The sequence below is a fragment of the Nycticebus coucang genome, chromosome X (assembly GCF_027406575.1).
Source record: "Nycticebus coucang isolate mNycCou1 chromosome X, mNycCou1.pri, whole genome shotgun sequence".
Taxonomy (NCBI): domain Eukaryota; kingdom Metazoa; phylum Chordata; class Mammalia; order Primates; family Lorisidae; genus Nycticebus; species Nycticebus coucang.
In genome coordinates this window covers 78177444-78202003 of record NC_069804.1, presented here as the reverse complement: position 1 = coordinate 78202003, position 24560 = coordinate 78177444, and the positions used below count along the sequence as shown (strand labels likewise).

Below are 24560 nucleotides of genomic sequence, written 5' to 3'. Positions count from 1 at the left end.
TCCTAGTCAATGTTTTACTATACTTCATCCCAACTGGACCATTTGATATTTCTTAAATATGTCTATGAATGTGTCATCTCTGTGTCTTTGCTCCTACCCTTCCATCTATCTGGAATGCCCATACTTAACTCTATCAAAACCCTTCCTATTCTTCAGGGCCTAGTCAGCTACCATCTTTTCACTCCAACTGGAAGTGTGCTTTCCTTTCTCTTAGTTACTTTGGTATTTTATACTATTCATAAAGCCCAGATCTCTTCATTCTTTACATTTGAGAAATCCATGCTTATTCTTATTTCCCCTTCAGACAAGGCATTCCTTAAGAGGAGAGCTCATCTTTCTATTTCTCCTAGCACCTAGTGTACAGCAACTTGTACATAGTGGATATTTAATATAAGGCTGTTAAATTCATAAATATGTCACATATTTGGAAACACTGGGTATTTGAAGAGAAGCATTAATATCATTAGTCAAATCAGAGAAGAGTTTTGTAGCTAGGCCTTTCGGTTTTAGTTACTTACTCGTTCTTTTAACTGCATTACTTCTTTGTCTTTTTGTTGCTTCCACTGTCTAAACTTCTCAGCATCCTCTTTCATTTGACGCATTAACTGTACCCGTTGGATTTTCATCATCTGTAAGAACAAAAACCAGTATAAGTATTAGTTATCTAATCTTTATTCTAGGCTGATAGGCAGATGAATAGATTTACCAGTAAGAAGAGGGAAAACCAGGGGTAAGCTGAGAAAGCCACCAACAGATTTTCTGATTAGGCTTCTAATACTCTTTGCTATGCTTTCAGAGGGTTTTCAAGTACAGACTACTCAAATATGCACTCTTAAGAAATAAAATAAAAATGCACCTATAAGCTAAATCTGGTCCCAAATTTACTATATATAAATGAAATTTCAAGGAACTATCTACTAAGCCTCAAGAACAAATCTACCTAGCAACCATTGTATTCTAAAAGTTTCAGTACAAGTGGCCTGTAAAAACCATTTGTGGATTTTACAAATTGTACATTTAATATCTGAGCATTTTCTCTAGTTGTCTGTCATCTTGCTAGTACTTTATGAAGTTATGCCACATGATTATGGAAAGTGATCATGATATTAACATCACCACTAAATATGGAGATGCCTTTGCCTTTTGGTTTCAGAGAATGTAACATTAAACTCTGAATGCTAAACTCTTTCATCAGATTATAGATGACTACTAACACAATGTTCTGCAAAACGAACATTTGTGGAGATTCACACACTTGAAATGATGGCCCTGCCTGCTACTTTCTCACCTGAAAACACCTCTGCAGTATAATTCTAAATGCAACATCTATTGTTTATAAATTCCAATGGGGTAAATGCAAGGATGAGAGTTTATTACCCGTATCTCCTGGTTCAGTTTGGAGACAGTATACTCTGTGGATTCCTTTAGTTTCAGAAGTTTGGACTGTTCATTCAGTTTCTTCTTCAGATCAGCTATTTGACCCTCCAGCTCCTGGAGACGTTTGCGGCGGCGCTCACTCAACCTGCACACAGATGCTGTAGGAGTGAAGACTACCAAGGGCAAAACCTGCCTTCAAAAGACATACTAGACTCCCAGGTTCGCAATCTTGATAAAATAGGTGACTAGTCACATAGCCATCTTAAAAAAAAAAAAAAACCTAAACAGCCTCAATAGTAAGAGCTTAAAGAATAAAACAAAAATTTTTTAAGTATGCACAATCTACCTCAATATAACACCTCCCATACATACACAATCTGTGACAAAAGGAGGGTTCTTTGAAGGCATTTCACTTCACTTTAGCAATAATTCTGATGATCATTACACAATTTTGAGATAGAAAGTAGACATTCAGGGCAGTGCCTGTGGCTCAGTGTGTAGGGCGCCAGCCCCATATACCAAGGGTAGCAGATTTGAATTCAGCCTTGGCCAAACTGTAACAAAAAAACAGCTGAGCATTGTGGTGGACACATGTGGTCCCAGCTACTTGGGAGGCTGAGGCAAGAGAATCGCCTAAGTCCAAGAGCTGGAGGTTGCTGTGAGCTGTGATGCCATAGCACTCTACCAAGGGTGATACAGTGAGACTCTGTCTCTAACCAAAAAAAAAAAAAAAAAGAAAGAAAGTAGACACTTAGCATAACTTTTAAGTACATGAGTTTTAGACTCAACAGAGAGAAAAAACAGAGTCATTGACTGAAAAGATGGTAGAATAGCCAATAGGGAGAGTTCTGAGTGAGAGTAGGATGTTTTGGTTATCTGTTTTGGTTTTATTTTTAACTTATAAGGAATGGCTAGATTAATTTTTAAAATCACTAACCTGGACATTAATTCTATACATTAATTTACTATCAGCGCAGAGACAAGGAAATAGCTGGTGTCTGGTATATTTGATAATCTTTCAAAAGCCAACTCAAATGCTAACTTTATACAAAGCCTTCCTGGATCATACCAGCCTGAATTGATATTTCTTATTTCTGAACTGTCTTTTTTTTCTTTCTTTTTTTAGAGACAGAGTCTCACTTTGTTGTCCTCGGTAGAGTGCCGAGCCACAGCTCACAGAAACCTCCAGTTCTTGGGCTTAGGTGATTCTCTTGCTTCAGCCTCCCGAGTAGCTGGGACTACAGGTGCCCGCCTCAACGCCTGGCTACTTGTTGTTGTTGTTGCTGCAGTTTGGCCAGGGCCAGGTTCAAACCCGCCACCCTCTAGGTATATGTGGCCGGTGCCCTATTTCCTGAGCCACAAGTGTGGCCCTATTTCTGAACTCTTAACATAAATACTCCCTAAGAAATTTATTTGGCTACTAATTGTGCGCTATTTTGGCATTCCTTTACTGTCATCCTAAGGGGTATTTTGTTGTTGTTGTTTTGTTTTGTTTTGAGACAGAGTCTCACTCTGTCACTCAGACTAGAGTGCAGCAGTACAATCACACATAGCTCACTGTAACTTCCAACTCCTGGGCTCAAACAATCTTTCTGCCTTAGCCTGATGAGTAGCTAGGACTACAGGTGCATACCACCATACCTGGCTAAATGTTATGAGTCTTCTACTCCTCTATTCTCTCCAAAGCTCCTTACACATAGTAGAGACTTGAATAAACATTTATTGACTTTAATCTTACTTAGCTTGGTTGACATCCTTTTTTGCAGTCTGAAGTTCAAGAACCAATTCTTCCTTTTCTTTTTGAAGATTGATGACGTCTAGTTCTAGATTTTTAATGTTATCCTAGAAAGGTTATAGGTCAGAGAGAAAGAAGGTATTACTTAGCACAGGAAGAAAATTGCTTCAGCATTCCACATCTCAAAGAACTATGCATTAAACTTTACTACTTCAACTGTACATTGAAATCATTTATTCTTAATTTCATGGAGATTAAAGTTATGTGGTTAAGAAAGTTTGGAATCTAAAAGCCTGGTTTGAATCTTGACTATAATACTATCTAAGTATCTTTTTTTTTTTTTGAGACAGAGTCTCACTCTGTTGACCCAGGCTAGAGTGCACTGGGGTCATCTTAGATCACAGCAAACTCAAACTCCTGGGTTCAAGGGATCCTCCTGCTTCAGCCTCCTAAGTAGCTGGGACTACAGGCACCTGCCACAATGCCTGGCTAGTTTTTTCCTATTTTTAGTAGAGATGGGGTCTCACTCTTGGTCAGGCTGGTCTCAAACTCCTGAGCTTAAGTGATCCTTCCATCTAGGCCTCCCAGAGTGCTAGGATTACAGGAGTGAGGCACAGCACCCGGCCACTAAGTATCTTAAGCAAAGTCACTTCATCTCTTTTAGCATTAGTTTTTATGCAGAAAAGAATTTATACTGCAGGCTTGAGACTGCTATCCTTAAAAAGGCCTACTTGTCAAGATGGCCATAAGGCTCGTATTTTGGTAGGGTTCCCACTATTATCTAACTGATAAGAGTGGTTTACAAGGCCTAAAGTGTATAGACAATATGATTTATCCTGAATTCCTTTCTTGCTTCTGGAGTTGAGAATTTTGGTATGAACAAGGCAGAGAATAGACTACAAGACTGACCCCTGGTAAAAATCCTGGCCTCCTAGGCTCAGGGTAGCCTCTCTGGTAGCTAGCATTTAATATGTGTTTTAATAATCCACCACTGGAGAAATGAAGTGCTTCCTGTGACTCCACTGGGAGAAAATTTTTGGAAGCTTATACCTGGGTTCCTCCAGACTTTGCCCATGTGCCTTTCTCTTTGCTGATTTTTCTTTGTATCCTTTCGCTATAATAAATATGAACTGTGAATATGACTATATGCTGAGTCTTAGTCAATCATTGGACCTAGGGGTAGTTTTAGGGACTCACAAAAGTTTCCCTATAATGTAAATAATTAACAATAACACCTACTTCACAGGGTCATGGGGAAAAGCAAATAAGATAAAAAGGTAAAGATATTTTATGAATTAAAGAGCTACACAAATATTCTCATATTCAGAACTTTCAAGCTTATCTACTCAATAGCAACTGCAATTCTGTACACATTTACAGGAAACTGACTGAATAAGCGGTTGAAATTCAAGAAGATTATATGCAGGCCCTAGACCAGTAGTTCTCAACCTTCCTAATGCCGTGACCCTTTAATACAGTTCCTCATGTTGTGGTTACCTCCAACCATAAAATTATTTTCATTGCTACTTCATAACTGTAATTTTGCTACTTTATGAATTGTAATGTAAATATCTGACATGCAGGATGTATTTTCATTGTTACAAAGGGGTCGTGACCCACAGGTTGAGAACCACTGCCCTAGACCAATACAGGATTGACACTGAGAAGCAGAGGCAAGTTAGGTGGGCTATATTACAGAGAAGATTTCTAAATAGGATAGAGCTGTTTTCTAAGCAATGAACTAAGCTACTTCATTATAACCTATAAATATCAGTTTCATTGCTTTATATTTATGCTGCATATTTAAAATGGTCAGTAACACGAGAGTGTGTGTGTGTGTGTGTGTGTGTGTGTAATATGGACAATTAAGTTCACAAAATCATCCTAGAAAAAGTGCTACATGCCTCAATGCTAACTATACTATAGTCACCTTCGATGTACTCCCCTTGGCCATCTGGTGACAGGAGTGATAGCAATAAGGTATATAGTACTTTTTCTAGGAGGAGTTTGCAAACTTAATTTTCAGACCTTGTACAATGAGAGCTGTGATGGCCATTCCAGATAAAGAGCTCCAAAACTGTTTTGAAGGGTGGCCTAGGTGCTGACATTGGAGCATAGCGTCCCAAGGGGAGCACTTTGAAGCACTTTTTGACCATAGTGATATGTGGCAATGAGGTATGTAGCACTTTTTCTAGGATGAGTTTGCAAACTTAATTGTGAGACCTCATATATATTCTTTTGTTTTTGAAGAGACAGGGTGTTGCTCTGTTGCCCAGACTAGAGTGCAGTGGCACAATCATAGCTCACAGTAATCGCGAACTCAAGGGATCCTCTCTCCTCAGTGTTTTGAGCAGCTAGGACTACAGGTGCATGTCACCACACCAAGTTAATGGAAAAAAAAAAAAATTTTTTTTTTTCATAGGGCGATGCCTATGGCTCAACGGAGTAGGGCGCAGGCCCCATATGCCAGAGGTGTCGGGTTCAAACCCAGCCCCGGCCAAAAACTGCCAAAAAAAAAAAATTTTTTTTTGGTAAAAATAGGGGCCTTTTGATGTTATCCAGGCTAGTCTCAAACTCTTGCCCTCAGGTGATCCTTTTGCCTCAGCCTCCCAAAGTGCTGAGATTACAGGCATGAGTCATTGCACCTGGCCTTATACATTCTTTATATTTATTTTTATTTATAGAAGTAACATGAATATATTCTTATAAAAATAATCTAGATAATGCAGATAAAGATCAGGTCCCCTTAACTACTTGACCTCTGCCAAAGTTCCATTCCCCTCTCCAGAAGTAGCCACTATTATCAGCATGATGCAAATTTTCCAGGCATTTTTCTAGATATTTACCATTTATATATATAGACGTTAATATATACAGTCATACATCCCTTAACGATGGGTTCTGTGAAATGCATTGTTAGGCAATTCCATCACTGTGCAATAATCACAGAGTGTACTTACACAAATCTAGATGGTGTAGCTTACTACTACACACCTAGGCTATTCGGTGTAGTCTTTTGCTTTTAGGCTACAAACTTGTACAGAATGGTACTATATTGAATACTGTAGGCAATTGTAACATAATGGTTAAGTATTTATTAATCTAGACATTCTCTAAACATAGAAACAGTACAGTACAAATACAGTATTATAATCTTATGAAGCTGTCATTGACTAAAATGTCATCATTTGGTACATAATTGTACATTAAATATGTATTATGTATATATATCATATATTATATGTTATAATACATATATATCTAGAATATGTAATTAATAAATTATAAATAATCTATAGCATATATACATGTGTGTATACAAATTTAAGTGTGTTAAACATAAATAGACCTATACTATATGTACATATTATTCTGTAACTTGCCTTATTTTTTACTTAACTGGTCTTACAGATTTATTTATATCAGTGCATATAAATCTGCCTCATTTTTTTTTGCCACAGTGAAATATTCTTGTATATGCCTTCTATGCACATGTGCAAGGTTTTACTAGGGTTGAGAGAAGTCAAATTACAGGATCATGAGGGTACACATTTTCAATTAACAAATATTGCCAAGTTGTTAACCAAAGTGGCTATTCCAATTTCCACTCTTGCCAGCTATGCATGAGAGTACTTGTTTTCCAGAATTCTTGTCATCATTTGATATTATTATACTTCAAAATTGTTACCAATCTGATGGGTGAAAATAGTATCTTTTCCTTATATATAATGTATTTAGTCAATAATTGTTTCACCAACTCCACAAGGGAGTTATTCAAATTTGAGTCCTGGTTTACTACAACTCAAGGTAATTTTCATTAATTATAATCTATATCTTCCTAAATTTTTCTATGGCAATTCTTCACAGTGATAGGAAAACTACTATTTAGAATTAAAAACTGCCTTTATTTCTTAAAAACGAGATGTGGAGATTTACATGTGATTAAAAGGTAATATTTACATTAAAATTTTATTTCTTCTTAACTTTTAGGCTTAGGAAATCAAAAATATTTGATTCCAAGGGAAAAAGGACTAGATATCTTACCAAAGCTATAGCTATAGGTCTGGGAGTGGTGGCTCATGCCTGTAATCCCAGCACTCTGAGAGGCCAAGGAGCCATCACTTGAGCTCATGAGTTCAAGACTAGCCTGAGCAAGAGTGCGACCCTATCTCTAAAAAATAGCTGGGCGTGTGGCGAATACCTGTAGTCCCAGCTACTTGGGAGGCTGAGACAAGAGAATCGCTTGAGCCATGAATTTGAGGTTGCTGTGAGCTTTGATGCTAAGGCACTCTACCAAGGGAGATAAATAAATAAAAATAAAATAAAGCTATAGCTATAGTTCATTACTAGCACCTTCTTATGGGGTAAGAAATACAATAGGGGAACACATATCTCCATGTTTCTAGGCAACAGTACAAGAAGAGAGAAATAACTTCTCAGCCTTACTGGTTTTACCTTTGTTTATCATGGAAAAGCTAAAATAAATTTGACCCTAAAAAGACTGCCCGGTATGTCCTGTTACTGTGGACAAGTAAGCTACATATTTAACTTGCTCCCTCCTAAAATCTCACTAAAATGAACCAAAAAGGAGGCATAAATCAGTAAGAATGAAGAGAAGAGAACAGTTGAGAGAAAGCAACAGACTTTTGCAAGAGGAAAATAACTGGATAAGTGATGAGTGACTTCCAGAGTGGAAAAAACTAAAATAGAACTCCCATAGGATGAATGCTCAGAAGCAAGCCAATTTGTACCACAGAACTACAGAGGGGAAAAGAGGCTTCCTTTCTGAAGAGGGTGAACCTGACAGGCTGGACTACAGATTTCAGACATAGCTAAACACAATGATTACAGGGATTGAATGAAATTCTGCATATGCTGGAAACTCCAACTCTCTTATTTTCTCTGAGTTATCAGAATGATGACATACCATCACTCTGCCCATACAACTCCAGGCAGTAGAATAAAAGACGTCATTGGAAATTGACTAGTCCAAGAGAAACCTAGGCATACAGGACTTCCTACTGGCTTTTAGTGTCTCACTCCTAAACATGAATGGACAGCCAAGGATTACTAGACATCTGAGGAAAGCATCTTCACCTTACATAAAAAACTATAACAAACATACTACAGAAAGGAAATTCAGAGAATACAGAGTCAAGGAAGGGATAATAAGAAAACCTTGACAAAATTAATTCCTATCTTTGGAAATGGTTAGTGCATTCATAAAAAGAATAGAAGGCTATAAAAAAGGAACAATTACAGGATAAAAAAGAGACCTTGGAAATTAATAGGCAAATAAAATAATTTACCAGGAGTGGAGAGAAATATCCCAAAGAGTGGAATAAAAAGGTAAAGTAACAGACAATAGAAAAGAGAAGATAAGGCTGGATTTGGTGGCTCATGCCTATAATCCTAGCTGATAGTTTGAGCACAGGAGTTTGATAACAGCTAGAATAAGAGCAAGACTCCTGCTGGAGTCCGCTAAGACCCATGGATCTGGTGGTGACTGACTGAAGAAATATAAAGTTAGAAACAATGAGAAAGAAAGAGACAAGACACAGAATTTTCAAAGGTGAGAACTCAGGGGATCACTGCCCGCTTGTGGGGTTCTCATGGTGGCCCTGAGTGTCAGTTCCACTCAGCTTTTACTGAAAGGTATATAAGTCCTCCTCACCATATTTCAGGACTTGAGCTGTTCCCTTATCTCCGCCCCAGCCAAATACAAATCTCCACAATGGGTATTTGCTTTGTCTGTTTACTAGGCAGAAAACGGCCTAGTTAAAGTATCTTTTCAGGCCTTGCCACAGCATCTTCTGTGGCCATTATTCCTCAGAGTGTTTACAGACACAGCAGGGTTGTTCATAAGCTGTATCCTCAATAGGCCAGATCTCTAGGAAAAGCAGGGAAACTTGCTCAATAGGAAATTTAGCAGTGGTTGGTTTAAAGGTAAACTAGCTGATTTTTCTTTGTTCTACCTCGCTCAGCTTACTTTTTAATTTTTTCCTTTTTCTGGGGGTGTTTTCCCTTGCCAAGAATGGGGTCTTTAGTCCCCATTCTGCCTACAACTCCTGTCTCTACTAAAAATAGAAGAAATTAGCTGGGTGTTGTGGCGTACATCTATAGTCCCATCTGGGTGTTGTGGCGTACATCTATACTCCAGAGACTAGGGAAGGAGGATTGCTTGAGCCCAGGAGTTTAAGGTTGCTGTGAATTACAATGACGCCACTGCACTCTAGTTAGGGCAGCAGAGTGAGACTCTGTCTCAAAAAAGAAAAGAAAAGAAAAGAAAAAAAAGGAAGAAGGAAAGAAAGGAGAGAAAAACTAAATCTCAGAGATCCAATATCTAACTAAAAGAAATGCAAGAAGAGAAAACAGAAAATGTAGAGGAGTAGCATTATCTAAGAAATGATACAAGAAAACTTCCCAGAAAAGAATACAAATTTATAGATTGGAAGGACTCACCAAGCACAATAAACAAAGAAAGATTCATTCCAAGGCACATCATTGAGAAATTAAATAACACTGAGGACAAAGAAATGATCTTGACAGTTTCCAGAGGTGAAAACAAAAACATAGCCAAATATAAAGACTCAAGAATTATAAAGGACTTCTCAACAGCAACCAAGACAATAGAACAAGGCCTTCAAAATTCTGAAGAAAAAAAAATCCACGTAATTCTAAACCCAGACAAGCTAACAAGTGTAAGGATGCAAATAAAAGCTCTTTCCACACATGCAAAGCTTTAAAACATTTTCCTTTCGTATATGTGTTCTCAGAAAGCTACTGGCATTGTAGCTTTCCCACCAAAGCAAAAGGGTATACCAAAAAGGAGGAAGATATGAAATCTATTTCAACACAGAGATAAGAAGAGAAGCAAATTCTCAGGATGACTGATGGCCAGGCAGGTGGCCCAGAGAAAGCAAAACAGGACAGAAGATTCCAGGAGGGTAGCTTTCAAGAAAGAAACTGATTGGCTGGGCATGGGGATGGTGAGGTGGGAGGATCACTCGAGTTCAGGAATTTGAGACCAGCCTGAGCAAGAGCAAGACCCCCATCTCTACAAAAAATAGAAGAACTAGCTAGGTTTTGTAGCAGTCACCTGTAATCCCAGCTACTTGGGAGATCACTTGAGACCAAGATCAGTTGGTCTGTTGGGGATACACCCAGCTAATTTCTTCTATTTTTAGTAGAGACAGATCACTTGAGGTTGCTGTGCCCTGGCATTCTATCCAGGGGTGACAGAGTGAGAATCTGTCTCAAAGAAAAAAAAAATAAGAAAGAAATGGATTGACAAATCATCTGATAAGTTTGACTGTAACAAGAGGAGTTTTATAGTTTTTTAAGAACTTTGGTGATAAAATTGATAGGTAGAGGGTGGTGCCCATGGCTCAGTGGGTAGGGCACCGGCCACACGCACTGAGGCTGGAGGGTTCGAGCCCAGCCCAGGCCAGCTAAAATTAACAGTGACAACTGCAACAAAAATATAGCTGGGCGTTATGTTGGGCACCTATAGTCCCAGCTGCTTGGGAGGGTAAGGCAAGAGAATTGCTTGAGCCCAGGAGTTTGAGGTTGCTGTGAGCTGTGACACCACAGCGCTCTACCGAGGGTGACACAGTGAGACTATGTCTCAAAAAAAAAAAATTGATAGGTAGATAAAAAACCAAATATATTTAAAAATAGATTAACTCCAGAAAACATAAAAAGCTGTATGAGCAATTATTTCATAATATGTGGCTTAATTGTAAAACATATTTACATAATTAGAAAAATTTAAACACTAAATATTCATTTAATCAAAAAGTATGATATAACCATTTTGAAAGATGGAGGTAAAGCAGTGTGCATAGGCATCAGAGTAAGAGAACTATATTCTCATCTTTCACAGTGGGAAGTCAATAGATACTGTCTAAAAATTTTAAATTAACATAAGTATATAGCGGGCGGTGCCTGTGGCTCAGTGAATAGGGCGCTGGCCCCATATACCAAGGGTGGCAGGTTCAAACCTGACCCCAGTGAACTGCAACAAAAAAATAGCTGGTTGTTGTGGCGTGCGCCTATAGTCCCAGCTACTCGGGAGGCTGAGGCAAGAGAATAGCCTAAGTCCAGGAGTTGGAGGTTGCTGTGAGCTGTGATGACACAGCACTCTACTGAGGGCCATAAAGTGAGACTCTGTCTCTACAAAAAAAAAAAGAAAGAAAACCATAAGTATATTGTAAAGTCTCATCTAGAAATATGAAAGTAAATGTCAGCTTAAAGAATTTCAAGTACTGGCTAAGCGCCTGTAGCACAGTGGTTACAGCACCAGACACATACACTGAGAATGGCGGGTTTGAACCTGGCCTGGGCCTGCTAGACAACAATGATAACTACAACAAAAAATATTTGGGAGTTGTGGCAGGTGCCGGTATTCCCAGCTACTTGGAGGCTGAGGCAGGAGAATCACTTGAGCCCATGAGTTTGAGATTGTTGTGAGCTATAACGCCACAGCACTCTACCGAGGGCAATATAGTACGACTCTGTCTCAAAAAAAAAGAATTTCAAGAGGTGGCGCCTGTGGCTCAAATGAGTAGGGCACCAGCCCTATATGTCGGAGGTGGCGGGTTCAAACCCAGCCCCAGCCAAAAACTGCAAAAAAAAAAAAAAAAAAAAAAGAATTTCAAGTACTATATTAGTCTAAGGAATAGATGAGAAGGTAGAAGGGCAGGACTGCTTTTACTTTTTCGTGTATTATACTTGACTTTAAAAAATTATATACATGCACTTGTATGACATAAATAAAAATTAATTTTTTTGTTTTTGAGACAGAGTCTCACTTTGTTTCCCCTGGTACAGTGCTGTGGTGTCATAGCTCATAGCAACCTCAAACTCTTGGGCTCAAGTGATCTTCTTGCCTCAGCCTCCCCAGTAGCTGGAACTACAGGCACCTGCCACAATGCCCAGCTAGTTTTTCTATTTTTAATAGAGATGTGGTCTCATTCTGGCTCAGGCTGATGATCTCTAACTCCTGAGCTCAAGTGATCCACCTGCCTTGGCCTCCTATAGAGTTAGGATTACAGGCATGAGCCACCGTGCTTGGCCAAAAATTAAGTTTTAAAAACATTAAACAAGTTTGGCTCGGCGCCTATGGCTCAAGCGGCTAAGGCGCCAGCCACATACACCTGAGCTGGCGGGTTCAAACCCAGCCTGGGCCCGCCAAACAACAATGACAGTTGCAACCAAAAAATAGCCGGGCGTTGTGGCAGGCGCCTGTAGTCCCAGCTACTTGGGAGGCTGAGGCAGGAGAACCGCTTGAGCCCAGGAATTGGAGGTTGCTGTGAGCTGTGAAGCCATAGCACTCTACCCGGGGTAACAGCTTGAGGCTCTGTCTTAAAAAAAAAAGAAAAATTAAACAAGTTTGATAACAAGAAGGGAGAAAATTCTTTTGGCAACTCAGTTATTATTTTGGGAGGAACTTCTGTCCTAGAGGTAAAAAGTGGTGAAAACCAAAGATGAGAAATACTTGTCTAGTTTTTACTCTGAAAATGTAGGGTACCTGGTGGCAAAAAGCATGAATACTATAGCTATTTCTTGATACAAGCATATAGTACTTTAGAGTGGTAGAATATAGCTGGATGTATATATAGCCATCCACCCTTCCTTCTCCCATTCATCCTAATACGCCTATGCCTGTGATCACAGACAAACACTGAGAAACACTGGGCTATAAGGGAAAATAAGGTCTGGAGAAAGGGCCATATTTCTTTTTTTCTGAGACTGAGTCTCACTTTTTCGCCTCCCATAGAGTGCCATTGGGTCATAGCTCACAGCAACCTCAAACTCTTGGGTTCAAGCAATTCTCTTGCCTCAGCCTCCCGAGTAGCTGGGACTACAGGTGCCCACCACAATGCCCAGCTATTTTTAGAGATGAGGTCTCACTCTGGCTCAGGCTGGTCTTGAACCTGTGAGCTCAGGCAATCCACCTACCTCGGCCTCCCATGTGCTAGGATTACAGGAGTGAGCTGCAGTGCCTGGATGAAAGTGCCACTTTTTGTAGATAACCTGAAAGCCAAAGACTTGCCTCAAATAAAGACCTGATTATTAGTTAGCAAGGGACACTTAGAACTATCATTAGAAAAAAAAAATTAGCCATTTGTAAAGCTGTATGATATTCACTAGTCTCTTCATAATTCATACTATAACCCAAACCATCTACCAAAAGATGTGCCTTTCTCAGAATCCAAGCATAGTTATTGGAACACAATTTTTCTTCAAGTGGGGACAGAGTTTATTATAACACTAACAAACTATTAAATACTTGTGGCATAAGGTAAGGCATTAGATTAAATGCAGCAAAATTAGAGGGTCCTTATCCTGAATGTATTTATTTATTTATTTGAGACAAAGTCTCAAGCTGTCGCCCTTGGTAGAGTGCCATGGCGATATAATAGCTCACAGGTACCTCCAACTCTTGGGCTCAAGTGATCCTCTTGCTTCAGTTTTTTGTATTTTTAGTAGAGACGGGGTCTCGCTCTGGCTCAGGCTGGGCTCAAACCCATGAGCTCAAACAATACACCTGCCTCAGCCTCCGAGAGTGCTAGGATTACAGGCATGAGCCACTGCCCCCACCCCTGCCTCTGAATGGATCCCTTTTTAAAATCAACAATGCAACTCCAGTTGTGTACTATGCACATTGTTGTCTTTTTGTCATCAAAAATAGTGTACTTGCTTTCTTACCATTAAGTTAAAGACAGATGATAGACAGTAAAAAATACTGCCCTAAGAAATAGTTCACCTGGTATTGGAACTGAATAGGCTGTAGTTGGCTGTCATTCTGAGTCATTTTCCTAGCTAGGGCCTCTTTCAGTGCAAGGGCTTTATTCAACTCAACCAACTCCTTAGACATCTGGGCTTGACGGAGAGCATGCTGAGTGGTAAAAGCATCAGAAGATCTGCTGCTGGTCTCTGGACTGGTTTCCACTTGCTGGAAAAAAAATCAGAAAAATAATTTGTAAGTGAAACAAGCAAATGGAGTTCCTTAGGCATTATTTCATCAAAGTCTCATAGCCACTTCTCTATTACTAATATCTATTCTTTCATGACTGTGGCTTCTCATAGAACATTTGCTTTGAAATAAATTGAGTTAGTCTATTTCCCTTTTCACATTAAGTTCCTTGTTTCTTATATACTTTGTCTATTTTAAAGCAAACTAAGTTTATTGCTCTTTCCTTTATTGATCTAGCCAATATTTCTTACTTTTACCTCATTCCAAGGAGTCCTAGAAGAGAGAAGGTCCTGGTAATGGCACTTTAGGAATGGTGAAAATGGAGAAAAGGCTTCATTTATTTTCACACAGATGACTGCTAGTGCCTGTTCTAGTATCTTCCTTCTTTTGGAATATGAAAACTACCAACATATTTCAGGGGGGAAAGGCTGTCTAAAGCAAACAATTCTATAGCTTTTCATTTTGACTTTATAACTTTTAGTCAACATCTAATACATTTTATCTATTTTTGCGATCTGAATCCCCAAAATATTTTGATTCTTTTAGCCCCCAACCATCCCCTCCATATAAAACTATGCTGAGATAAAAACTCTCTTCCATTTTTACTCTAATAATTTTTGACTTTGTCATAATTTCCTAATTTGTTCTTTTCTGCATTTAAAAAAAATTCAGATTAATATGAGGGTACCAACCATTAGGTTGTATGGTTTACACACATAAGGTTAAAGTCTGAGTTGTAGCTGTGTCCTTCACCGAGGGAGTGTGCCATATATCCATGCACTGTACCCATTGGGTGAAAGGCTACTGAACACCCTCCCCACTTCTTAAATTTAACTGGCTTTTTCCTGTTATGTGGGTCTGTGATTGTTAATCTCCTAGTTTCAAATTGGTATTGAGTATATATGATGCTTGTTTCTTCAATCTTGTGACACTTTACTTAGAAGACTGTTTTCCATATCTACCCCGGTTTTTACAAAGTATTCAAATGCTCCATCTTTTTATAGCTGAATAGTATTCTACGGTACACATATACCACAGTTTATTAATCCGTTCATGTGTTGACGGGCACTAAGAGTTGTTTCTACATTTTTGCAATTGTGAAGTGAGCTGCTATGAACATTCAAGTGCAAAGGTCTTTGTGGTAAATGTCTTTTTCTTTCATTTGGGTGAATGCCTAGTAGTGGGACTGCAGAGTCAAATGGTTGGTCTACTTTTAGTTCTTTGAGGACTCTCCACACTTCTTTCCATAGAGACTGTACTAGTTTGCAGTCTCACCAACAGCGCATGAGTGTTTCCTTCTCTCAGCACCCACACCAGCAACTGTTGCTTTGGGACCTTGTGATGTGGACCATTCTTAATTGGGGTTAGGTGATATCTCAAAAGTGGTTTTGATTTTCATTTCTCTGATAATTAGGGGTAATGAGCATTTTTTCATGTGTTTATTGGTCACTCTTCTGTCCTTGTGAGAAAACTTTCTATTCATGACTTTTGCTCAGTTTTTTTTTTTTCCCCAAAAGGATTGCTTTTATTTATCCAGACCTGTAACCACTTCATAGCAGGAGTGGGAGAGGTTCCTTTCTCAGTCCAAGGGCCTCTACAATGTTGGTCTATTGGTTCCAAACACAGACAGGTGGCATCACAAATTTGGTAAACTAATAATGTTTAATCTCTCTGCTAGAGCAATGAGGTGAGCATCAATCTCTGCTTCTGTAAGAATCCTGAATTTAGGATTTTCAACTGTAACTACTCCAACTTCTATTTCTGAAGGTTTGAAATCAGTTGACAGAACAGTAGATAGGCATGTAATCGCAGTTTCCACTGTCTGTTCAAATGTCCAATCAAATTTCTTCTTCACTTTTTTTTCAAGGAAGCTGGTTGACTCAGTTTGTTTAACGCCCGCTGCAGTGGCTTTAAACCCACAGTAGTAACCTGCAGGATCACACTTGTACACCTGAGGGCCTTGTTCTTCATCTACACCAATTAAAATCATACAATAACCAAGAGGCCTCATTTCAGCATTCTGTGTGTAAACCTGAGAAATGTCAGCATGTCACACAGCATGTCCATGGGAATCTCATAGCCATACTTGTATTTCCAGTTAGCTGCCTCATAGTGCGCCCTCTGTACCTGGGATCTGCTGTCAGCTGTCATTCCTGTCATCACACTGCCAATGTTTTCAGTTATCTTAAATAAGTGAGTCACTGTGCTAGAATCCAATAATTTATCAAGTACTTTCTTCTGTGTGACGATTACTGCACAATCTTTCCCTCTGAGAGCTACTGATGTAAGGCTACCTTGGTTAATAGCTTTAAAAGCATATTCTACTTGGTAGAGACAACCTTTGGGTGAAAAAATGGTAATGTGGCAGTCAAAACCGGCACTGGAACCATGGGACATTTTGGTGCACCTACTACTTCAAGTACAGTACCTCTTTTGCTCAGTTTTTAATAGGGTTGTCTGCTCTTTTCTTTTGGATATGCTTGAATTAATTGTAGATTCTGGTGATTAGCCCTTTGTCAGATTCTTAGCATGCAAATATCATCTCCCATACTGAAGGCTGTCTTTTTGCTCTGTGGATTATGTCCTTAGCTGTGAAAAACCTTTTAAACTTGATCAGGCCACGTTTATTGATTTTTGTTGCTGCTGCAATTGCCAGTGAGATCTTCTTCATAAATTATGTCCCTACGCCAATAAGATTAAGAGTTTTTCCCATACTATCATGTAGGGTTTTTATAGTTTTGTGTCTTAGATTTAAAAATTTTATCCATCATGAGTTAACTTTTGTAAGTGGCAAGTAATATGGGTCCAGTTTTAGACTCTTACATGTGGCTAACCAATTCTCCCAGTACCCTTTATTAAACAGTGATTCTTTCACCCAGTGGATGCTTTTGTTTGCTTTGTCAAAGATCAGATGGGAACATGAGGCTAGTTTCATTTCAAGAGTCTCTATTCTGTTCCAGAGATCTATGTCTCTATTTTTATCTTTTAATTTGCTGGACAGCTAAGGAAGAATACTAGCATCAAACAAGAAATCAATAAGGTAGATTGCAAATATTGAACATTACAACCCTGAGAAGTTCTGCCACTGGTTGTCAGTTAGTTACACTGTTAGACATAGAGCTTACCCAAGTTAGGGATTTTATGAAGCTGAGGGTTTACACTAAAGATTTCTAGATTTCCAGGGCATTCTATGGAAGATAGTAATAATCATAGATTCTCTTCTTCAGATGAGTGATAAATTCTAGAAAATGGCACAGTTAGAGCTTCCAGTTCTGCACAAAAGGGGTCAATTACTCACAGTTTCTGGTTCCACCGCAGTATCAATGGCTGCAGCCAGGCAAGCAACGGTTTCATCCTATAGTGACAAATGTTTTGGTTTAGGGAAAGATTCTGAAGTGAACCTTGCTAGAGGATTTTATATATATATATATATTTTAGTTTTCATGTGTTTACAGACACTGTTTAAGGTGCTAGACCCATTTTGTAGGGAACTAGCCACATGTTTTCATTTGCTACCATTTCAGACTCTTTTTTTTTTTTTGAGACAGAGTCTCACCATGTTGCCCTCTGTAGAGTGCCATCATGTCACAGCTCACAGCAACCTCAAACTCTTGGGCTTAAGTGATTCTCCTGCCTCAGCCTCCCAAGTAGCTGGGATACAGACACCTGCCACAACACCTTGGTATTTTTTGGCTGTAGTTGTCATTGCTGTTTGGCAGGCCTGGGTTGGGCTTGAACCCGCCACCTCTGGTGTATGTGGCTGGCACCCCAGCCACTTGAGCTATAGGCAGCCAAGCCACTTTATTTTTTCATAAGGAGCAATTATGTTGTTTTAGTAAAAAATAAGGTCTTATAACAACTGGCATATTTCTTATACTCCTCTTGCCCTGCAAGAGATCACTGGGCCAGAGTGAAACATTTAGCCAGTCTTGTTTTTTTTTTTTTTTTTTTGAGACAGAGCCTCAAGCTGTCACCCTAGGTAGAGTGCTGTGGCTCACAGCAACCTCCAACTCTTGAGCTCAGGCGATTCTCCTGTCTCTGCCTCCCAAGTAGCTGGGACTACAGGCACCCACCACAACGCCTGGCTATTTTTTGGTTGCAGCTGTCGTTGTTTGGCGGGCCCCGGCTGGATTCGAACCCGCCAGCTCAGGTGTATGTGGCTGGTGCCTTAACTGCTTGAGCCATAGGTGCCGAGCCACATTTAGCCATTCTAATAGGCCAAAGTTCAACCCATTTTATGGACTCTACCCTTTCTTTTTTATATTTCAGATTAATATAAGGGTACAAATAATTAGGTTACATTGTTTGCATTTGTTTGGACTCTACCTTTTCTTTGTATACTTCTACCACTAAATTTACCTCTATTAATGTACAAGTCTCACTAGTTCTTATTGGGATACTATTCTAAGAACAGACATATTAAATAATGACAATGCATCAGAAAAGTGAATAGAATAAAGGCTTATTGTTTTTAAGGCAAGCATGAAACAAAATTTATTGAGAAAGCGAAAGATGGGTTTACAGAGTAAGAAAGTTTACAAAACAGGATACATTTGCTGTAGACAACAAATGGGCCTCCATTGCCAGAGCAATTAGGCAAATAGGCCTGAATTACTGATTTTCACAGTGAGTCAAGTTGGCAAGATCTTCCTGTATAAGGAAATAAATGCCTTATGTGGGCACCCCAGAAAAATGTTCTTATAAAGTAAGACAGCAATGTATTACAGCTTGTCTCTCAGGTAGGTAAGAACTGATCACATGCAGCTACTCCAGGTAGTGGATATTAGAGGGAAAGGGTAAGTACTAACTCCTGCTACCAGAGAATAGCAAATTCTTTTCGTGGGCATTGGAATAACCACCACCTAGTAGGGAAACCTAACCCCACTAATTAGGGCTAATCTGTTTACAGACTATCACATGAGCAAGTTCTGTTCTCATCAGTGGAATTTAGGCTGTATTTGGCATTGCAAAATATGGATTAACACTTGTGTTTAAGTGATCCCACAAAGCCCTAGGAAGAAAGGTTTACTTTCAAGAAGTGACATGATTAAGGAGGTACTAGGTGAAGGAGCTATTATTAGCTCAATAGAGAAAAAAAAAAATAACATAGCCTTCCTGGCATTTTCTTAGTTATTGTGTTAAGGCATTTATATTCTACATTTACTAAGTTTCACATGTACCCCTGTGATTTAGGGTTAGCACATGGAGTCTTTGTATCAGTCCTGTGAAACATTAACGTAGTTCTGAGAACTTGAATCTTAATACGTTTAAGGCAAGGAGTAAAGAAGCCCTTAATAAGTGCTGTTTGTAAAGCATTTTCCTTATTTTGCCCAGAAACTTCCAACCAGTGGGGCTCAAAGACAACTCAAAGGACCCTCCAGAGTACCCACATCCTTTCCCATTCTGATTTACAGTACTGGCGATTCTCCAAATGCAGGACATACTAAATCATTCTTTAAAAACAGACTGTCAATCTATTATTAGGTTAATTGTTACCTTTTCCTTTCTCTCATGTTTCAATTTTCAGTATAATAACTAGTTATAGACCTATCCTAGATTATTAGGGTTTATAACATTGGCTTTTGGAAACTTTTTCTAGTACCTTCCAAAGGGTCAGGATCAAAATAGATGGGTTAATCCTTGAAGATGGTGTTGATATTATGAGTTTACCTTTGGTTTTTTGGCGCAGTGAACTTTCACAATGGTAAGGTTTAAGCTTAGGGCTATGGTAACATGATCTGTATGAACATGGCAGGATTCTGCCTTCATAATCCTAAATGTAAATACATGTGTGTATAACAGTGGGATTTACTTCAATCTCATAGCCTTCTCTCCTCCCATTCTAAGGCTACAACCGAGAACCTCTTATAGGTAAAAGATGTGATTAGCAAATTTGATGGTCAAGGGAACAGGTAAAGGGTACATTGTACTGCTTTAACCAGCAATACTCTCCAGCATGAAGTTTGTGCTTGTAGGCTGTAGGTAATACCATCACTGGGCATGCAAAACGTTTTTTTATGAAACTTTTCTTGGAGGAAGGGATATAAACACAAAAATTATTTGGTTTTGTGGGAACTGAAAGGATTGCATGAATTTCCTCACAGGTAACTACAATAAGGAAGTTTGCTTGAATTCTACTTTAAAGGAAGAAATGGTACAGTTTAGGGCTTAAAGCCCTAGGAGGAATATCCAGGAACAATGGTTGCCTTCATAATAGAAAAAAGGTGTTCACCCATCACTTAAAAATAGTTTTAATACACAATGAAGGACACAAGGACTTACATTTGAAACATTTTGTTTTCACTGTACTAAGTCTTAATAAAAGCCACAGGATATACATTGTTGTCTATTTCAAAAAATATGAAGCTGGGAGGGTCTCAAAACAATAGATGTGGAGAGGACTGATTCAAGAGTCCAGCAGGAGCCCTGGATAAAAGGGTTTACTCTGCCTAACTATGACAGTGGATGGAAGCCAGAAACTTTATCAGCTGTGGCAACCTTTAGCACCCTTCTGCTGCATGTTCTAAGTGTATTTTAGTGGCAGACACAGAGATTCTATAGAGCCTGTCACCACCAGCAACTTCCTCTACAGACACACAAGGCACCAGTCATATTACCAGATTCTCATTGAGGATGAGAATCATTTTATCAATTTGGTTCCATGGGTTTCCTTTATTTTTCCCATATAACTCAAAGCCCCAAAAATAAAGTGGTGTGAAATCCTCTAAGATTGGTGCAATAGCCATGAACAATGGTGAGTGCCCTGGGTCACTATTTCTCGAGCTTGTTTTGGCTGCAGTAGGCTTCTACAGCCTAGATTATCTTAATTCTGAAGCAGTTCACACAATGTTGTCATACATCAAATGTTTCAGCTATATCTGAGTGGAATTACAAATGGTGAAATTTAACCTTGTGATAGCCATTCTCTATCATGAACTCTGTATTTTAGCCATATTAAGCTTTTTACCATTTTTCTAAACTTTCATACTTCTTTGCTTTTGCATATACATTTTCCTCTACATAGACTGTCCATTCCATTTTGTTTGCATGGCAAACTCCTGTTCATTTTTAGGACTAGCTTTCTTCTATGATGCCTTCCTGAATTTTCTAGACTAACAGTTAATCACTACTTCTTTTCTGCTCCCACTGCACTCTACTACAAACCTTGACCAACTAATAAACTACAAGGCTTGCGAGAGAACTCTCAATAATGACAGTTATTAGGACAGGATCGCACCAATACATTCTAGAGGAAAAGGTATAAAAACTGGAACAATCTCTTAGATGGAAACTAAAAGTTTCACATCAGTTAATAATAAAAATGGTTACCTGAGCTGAACCATATATAAGGATACATATCCTTTTCCCCTCATCCTATAAAATTCTAATCCTGCTTCAATTTAGGAAGTTATCTAGAATTCAGGAGCTCCCCAAGTACATCAGCTGAATAACATCTTTAACCCCTATTTGAGTCACTTAAATTATTTCCTTTTGAAAGTAATACAGCAGTTAGCAAGGTTACATAGCTAGCAAGTGGCCAGGGGTGGTCTGGCTCTTTAGCCCAAGTTCTCAATTACTGTGCCCCATTTATTAGATAAATGAACTGTCATCTTAGACTGCTCATGACAGTTTTATATAGCACTACTTCTGAAACACTGACTAATATGCAGGGAAAGGGAAGAGATTTGGTAAGCTCTCATCTAACAGGTACAATGTAGGGTACAGGCCACACCTCCTGGGTAAGGGGCTCAACTACAACTTGGACTTTACCTAACAAATTGCAAACAATGTAATCTAATCATTTATATCCATATATTAATCTGAAATTGAAAAAGATTATTTAATAGTATTTTAGGAGTTTACATGTTTTAATTTCTTAGAGCTGGCTATCATGACCCTCACCCCCCAACAATATTATATGGCACATTTTTTAAATTTACTCTTTAAGAATAAATCTACGTGTGGTTGATTTTGTGATATATTATTGACAACCCTAGAAAACACTGGGAAAGTCCAGGGATGAGAGACTCATGGTTCTGATAAAATTAAAACCTCTTCCTAAGAGTTAGGAATTAGCACCATGGATTTACATACATATCATTGCTGCATCATAATAAATAAAAGAGTTTAGATGGAATAAAATCCACCACAACCCTTAACACAGTATGATTTCAATTTTTTAAAAAAGCATACACGCCTAAGGACAAAGAGAAGAAATACCAAAAGTAAAAATGGATTTTTAGGGATGGTGGAAACGTGAGAATTTTTCTTCTATAAAAAAAACCCCAAACACACCCATAACAATAGTTCTAAAAAAAATAAATTGGGAACTTAAGGTAGAATGATCATTCAGACTCACTTACTTACTTTTATTGGTTATAAAAGTAAACTATGGGCTTCGTGCCCATAGCACAGTGGTTACGGTGCCAGCCACATACACCAAGGCTGGTGGGTTTGGACTTGGCCCAGGCCAGCTAAACAATAATGAATGACAACTTCAACAAAAAATAGCCAGGTGTTGTGGTGGGTGCCTATAGTCCTAGCTACTTGGGAGGCTGAGGCAGCAGAATAGCTTAAGCCCAAGAGTTTGAGGTTGCTGTGAGCTGAGACCCCACAGCACTCTACGGAGGGCGACATAGTGAGACTGTCTCAAAAAGAGAAATAAAAATAAATAAATAAATAAATAAATAAAAACAAGCTATGGTATTCCTTGTTGCTCTAAGCTAACTGTCAGAACTCAACTTATTTAAAATTAGGGTAGAGTATAAGGCCTCTTATTAAGGCAGGCTATAATGAGAGAACAGCAAATCAATTACTGCTGCTCTTGCCACCTAGGCAATCTTGCACTGTTATGTTGTTGCTTCTGGTATTTGATTAGAATATTGCAATATTAATGTGCTACTGCATATATAACTTAATGAGTGTTTTGATTTGACAAACTTAATATTCAGATCATATTCAATGATCCATGACCTCTGTCCTCAAGCAGCTCACAATCCATTATTTCAGTAAAAGGCACTGAGTTAGAAAGGCTTACATGCATTGAATGAAACAAATGAAAGTGATATGCCTATTTACACTATCCTTACTTCGCTTACCGATAACTGGGTAATCAATTGCTGCAGGTTACAAATAATCTCTACATTTTCCTTTAATTCTTGGTCTTCCAAAGTCTCTGCTAGCTTTTGAAGATCTAGTTTGCAGCTGGAAATTCAAGCAAAAAGAACTCAAGGGTTAATCATATTGCAAAGGCCAGAGGATCCATGATTATATAGTAAGGTGGCATAGGTCACTAACAAATATCTGGTAGGAAACTTACGCTGCATGCTGCCTGAGCTCTTCTAGCTTGGCATTCATTTTTTCATTCGCTTGCTCTGTCTGCAACAAAGACAAAGGAGATCATCAGTGGCAGTGCCTGACAGCCTTATCTAATTATGCTCTCTCTCCTCCTATGGACTAAAACCTAGGTAGAGAGGTTGCTTTTGCTATAATAGAGGAGTTAGTGAGCTTTGGTTATTTAGTGATAAATGTGTTTTTTTAACAGAGTCATGGAAATTAGCCCTTCAGTCAACATGAGCCACTAAAAATACCATCCAAGCAGCTGGGTTTTATGCTTGCCATGAAGCTCAGATTATGAGGTGGAGTGTGAAGCCTTAATTCCATAGAGAACATCATAACTAGGGGAAAAAGCAATACTTCCCGGCATGCTATTTCCTGCTGTTTGCAAAAAAAAAAAAAAATCGCTTAAACTGCTGCCTACTCTACAGTTCCCTACCCCTAGCATAAGGGCATTTAAAACATAAAAGAGCCTCACACTAAATTTGAGTTGAGTTTTTTAAAAAAGTTACAACGATCTGATATGGTAGGCTAGTTTTAGCAAAAGACAGCAAGAAAAAAGGTAAGGCACAAGAATGATGTAGAAAAAGAGGAAATAGCAGAAGGCAGCTACGTTTTGGGAAGAGTGATATTTTTAGTTTTATTTCAATCACAGTATCGGTAACATACTAGATGTTATGACAGATTTGAGAAGAATAATTTATATGAGACAAAAATATATTATGAAGTTATGACAGGGTATCAAATAATAAGCCTATCAGACAGCCACTGTAACAACCTTATAAAGGTCAGATGAGTGTGTGGCTAGAATAACAAATACTGTTTCGTCAGCTACACTCACATATGAAAACACGGCTTCTAGAGTTAATTCAAAGGCATAAAACATAGCACTGGAAATAGAAAACTGTATATAAATTTCCCTACATCCCATTTTCACCCTTCTGCTTGTAACAGACAATATAATAGATATAGGATTTAGCCCATTTTAAAGAACTCTTTAAGCAGTTTATCTTTCTTTGACTAGAGAGCACCTGGATGCATAAAGGTAAGTTACAAAAGTTCAATTACATTTTGGTAAAAACTCATTTTTGCTTCTGGCGATAGATAGTTGTGCTATCAAAGATTGAACTG

At 38.6% G+C, this 24560-nt stretch overlaps 1 protein-coding gene and 1 pseudogene across 1 annotated transcript in view; both read right to left on the bottom strand.

The window, feature by feature from the left end:
* Positions 1-24560, bottom strand: part of KIF4A (kinesin family member 4A) — a 186884-nt gene that overhangs the window by 67466 nt on the left and 94858 nt on the right. Inside the window, exons 12-18 of the mRNA XM_053580928.1 lie at positions 23413-23471; positions 23192-23297; positions 17392-17448; positions 13884-14072; positions 3116-3219; positions 1378-1522; positions 519-629 (exon numbers count right to left, since the gene is read on the bottom strand). Coding sequence (XP_053436903.1) covers positions 519-629; positions 1378-1522; positions 3116-3219; positions 13884-14072; positions 17392-17448; positions 23192-23297; positions 23413-23471 — 771 coding nt within the window. The remainder of the gene's footprint in view (positions 1-518; positions 630-1377; positions 1523-3115; positions 3220-13883; positions 14073-17391; positions 17449-23191; positions 23298-23412; positions 23472-24560) is intronic.
* Positions 15730-16490, bottom strand: LOC128577920 (proteasome subunit alpha type-6-like; annotated as a pseudogene).